This window comes from Coprinopsis cinerea, assembly GCF_000182895.1.
Source record: "Coprinopsis cinerea okayama7#130 chromosome Unknown cont3.15, whole genome shotgun sequence".
In the NCBI taxonomy this organism is placed as follows: Eukaryota; Fungi; Basidiomycota; class Agaricomycetes; order Agaricales; family Psathyrellaceae; genus Coprinopsis; species Coprinopsis cinerea.
Window position 1 is genome coordinate 1 of NW_003307530.1, and position 3,102 is coordinate 3,102.

At 48.4% G+C, this 3,102-nt stretch overlaps 1 protein-coding gene across 1 annotated transcript; it reads right to left on the reverse strand.

Moving 5' to 3' along the window:
- Positions 1 to 1,591: 1,591 nt before the first annotated feature.
- On the reverse strand, positions 1,592 to 2,788 carry CC1G_13521 (hypothetical protein; the record flags this gene model as incomplete). Its single annotated transcript, XM_001841285.1, has 6 exons — positions 1,592 to 1,947; positions 2,017 to 2,248; positions 2,311 to 2,376; positions 2,435 to 2,484; positions 2,538 to 2,739; positions 2,786 to 2,788. The coding sequence occupies 6 exons, from the start codon at positions 2,786 to 2,788 to the stop codon at positions 1,592 to 1,594; spliced, it is 909 nt and encodes a 302-aa protein (XP_001841337.1).
- Positions 2,789 to 3,102: the final 314 nt, after the last annotated feature.

The following is a 3,102-nucleotide window of genomic DNA, read 5'->3' on the forward strand; positions in this document are numbered from 1 at the left end:
TGGTTGTAGTCTACCCACAGCGTATGATGTCCTTTATGCGTACGGCACATGATGCTACGGGGCATAGGGGACATTACGCGACCAAAGAGTTGTTAGCGAAAAGGTTCTGGTGGCCAGACTTAGATGGAGATGTGGGCTGGTATGTTAAAACATGTCATGTTTGCCAGATCCGTCAAAAGTTGTTCATGAGAATTCCCCCGACGGTAACAGAGACGCCGTCTATATTCCAGGTTTTGCACGCCGACGTGATACATATGAGCATACCTAGTGATAGGTGTAAGTTCATAGTTCATGGTCGATGCGCCTTAACGCAATGGATGGAAGGAAAAGCGCTACAAAAACAGAACGCAAGTACAATTGGAAAATGGTTGTTTGAGGATGTAATCCTAAGATGGGGTTGCATTCAAAAGATAGTGACAGACAATGGTGGACCTTTTGTTAAGGCGGTAACGTGGCTAGAAGAAAAGTATGGTATCCGAGGAATACAGGTCACCGGATATAATGCCCAAGCCAATGGCACCATCGAAAGACCACACTTTGACGTTGTAAATATGCTGGCGAAAGTGACCACCGGGAACTTATCGAAATGGAGATGGTATTTCCCTCATATAATGTGGGCAGATCGAATTACCATAAGAAAACGCTTTGGATGTTCACCATTCTTTATGGTGACAGGCGCCGAACCAGTTACACCTTTGGATATACAAGAAGTGACTTGGTTAGTTGAACCGCCGGAGTCGTTTATATCCACAGACGATCTTCTCGTGCGAAGAGCAAAAGCCTTAGCAAAACATAAAGACTTCGTCGAATCAGTGAGACAAAAGATCCATCAGGCTAAGAAGGATAGAGTTGCAAAGTATGAGTTAGAGCACAGGCGGACGATTCGAGACTATAATTTCAAGTCAGGAGACCTTGTAATAATGAGGAATTCACCTATCGAAGATAGTCTCGACCGAAAGCTGAAGCCAAAATACAACGGTCCTTACGTCGTGCTAAATAGAAATAAGGGAGGCGCCTATATAGTAGCAGAGCTGGATGGTTCAGTATACCAATCAGTTGTTGCGGCGTTCAGGTTGTTACCCTACTACGCACGAAAACGTATCAAACTTCCCAAAGATATCCATGAGAAGATTGATATTGGACCGGAAATGTTGAATAAGTTAGTGTCTTCAAAGCGCAAAGGCGACCCGCCGGACGATTTTATCTTCGAGGGTATGCCTAAAGGAAATCGAGAACGAGATGAAGATGGAGAACTTGATGCTGCCAACTTCGAGAGCTCAACCGAGGACGGTTGAATTCTTTAAGTTGGGGGGAGAGAGTACCATAGAGGACGAAAGAATGTATCTCCATAGGAGTACATTCTGAAGGACTCAGAATAAATTACCACTTCACAATTAAATTTTTCGATTTTCAAAGTCAAGAAGACTTAGAAAGAGTCAAAGAGACTTAGAAGTTTAGTTCACACAAGAAAAGTGCATGCAACCAAGGATGATATTTGCAAGTGTAGTACCACAGGGAAAAAGCGAAGAGCGCACTAAAAACCTATAGTACTAACACAAAGAGACTAACGGCAGAAGAAAACGACGAAGGCTTACACCTCAGTCATGGCCACATCACCAGACGCGTCGACAGCCAAGTCCTCAGCATTGGGAGAAGCAGGACTATAGCCAGGAGAGGTGGCGGAATAGACAAGGTCATCTTCCTCAAGAGGAGGAAGCTCCTTCTCCAAGCTAGCCTGAACCTTCTCGAACTCTGCGAACAGGATTTCGAGGTAGCGAACGTCCATGCTGATAACGTGGACCCGACGGAGAATCTCTGAGCGAATGTCAGAGAGGGCGGCACGCGCCGTGATACCGACAGCCAATGCATCAGAGTAGTTACTGAGGACGTTCTGGACTTGAGACAGAACACCGGTAACCCACTCGTTGTTGAGCGAAAGCTGATCGGCTACAAAAGTAAAGTCAGAAGAGTTTAGATGAAAAAGAGTCTAAGTACTCCCCGCCTTGAGGATCATACCATCAGGGAAGAGGTTGGGGTACTTAGCCGTGATGGCATTCTTGTTGACCTCTTCCAAGGCGCGAGTATCGGCCGAAATGCGAGCGCGTTTGCCGAGCGAAGTAACCTTGAGGTAAGCAGGAGATGTCAAGTCCAAGTTAGGAACAAAGTGGAAGGGCACGCGTACCACAGAAGTGGAAGAATGGATGGCAGCCCTGCGAGAGCTACCTCCTCGACCACCGCCGCGGCCGCCCTAAGAGTGAGATCAAGAGGTCAGTATCCGCCGGACAAAAATAAAAGTGAGGAAATACTCACACGTCCACGGGAACCACGACCACGAACAGAGGAAGACCCTTCTGCGACCACGTCTTGAACAATCTCCTAATATACCAAATCGGGTAAGCCAAGAGATAAATCAAGGCACGGCGGAGAAACATACCACATCGTCGTCGGAATCAGCGATGAAAGCAGCCGACTTCGGGGTCTTGCCTAAAAATAGAGTTAGATCCGAGAACAACTAGAGTGATAAGATGAAGACTTACGACTTTTCTTAGGCGCCGGAGTAGCCGTAACCTGAGAATCAGTGGCTGACGGGGTGGAAGCCTCAGCAGCGGGGGTTGTAGCAGGGGTCGGAGGATTTTCCGCCGGGGACGTAGGAACGTTGGAAGTGGGAGTCGCAGATGGAGTAGACGGAGTTTTGACTGGAGAAGGGTTGGTAACAGTTGGAGCCGAACTGCTAGCCGCCTGAGTGGAAGTCGGAGGATTAGGAGGGGACGCCGCCGGCGCAGACCATCGAAGGAATGGCTCGACGCTATGGTGAGGCGACGCGTCTAAGTCCTTGCACCACTTAGAGTAGGCTAGGAGGCCAGCTGCACCACGACGCGCAACCGGCTGGAACACGGCGTAGTAAATATAGCCAGGGTTCTGGGAACGAGCAGGTTGCTAGAACAAGAGAAGTTAGTGAAAAACCAAAAGGGAGTGAAAGACGGACTCACGAACGCCTCAACGATGGACGCCGCAGCGTCAGAGTACCGAGTAAAGTCACTAATCGTGGGCTTGAGACCAATGGTGTTGCGGACACGCGACAAGTTGTCAAAGCAGCAGGAC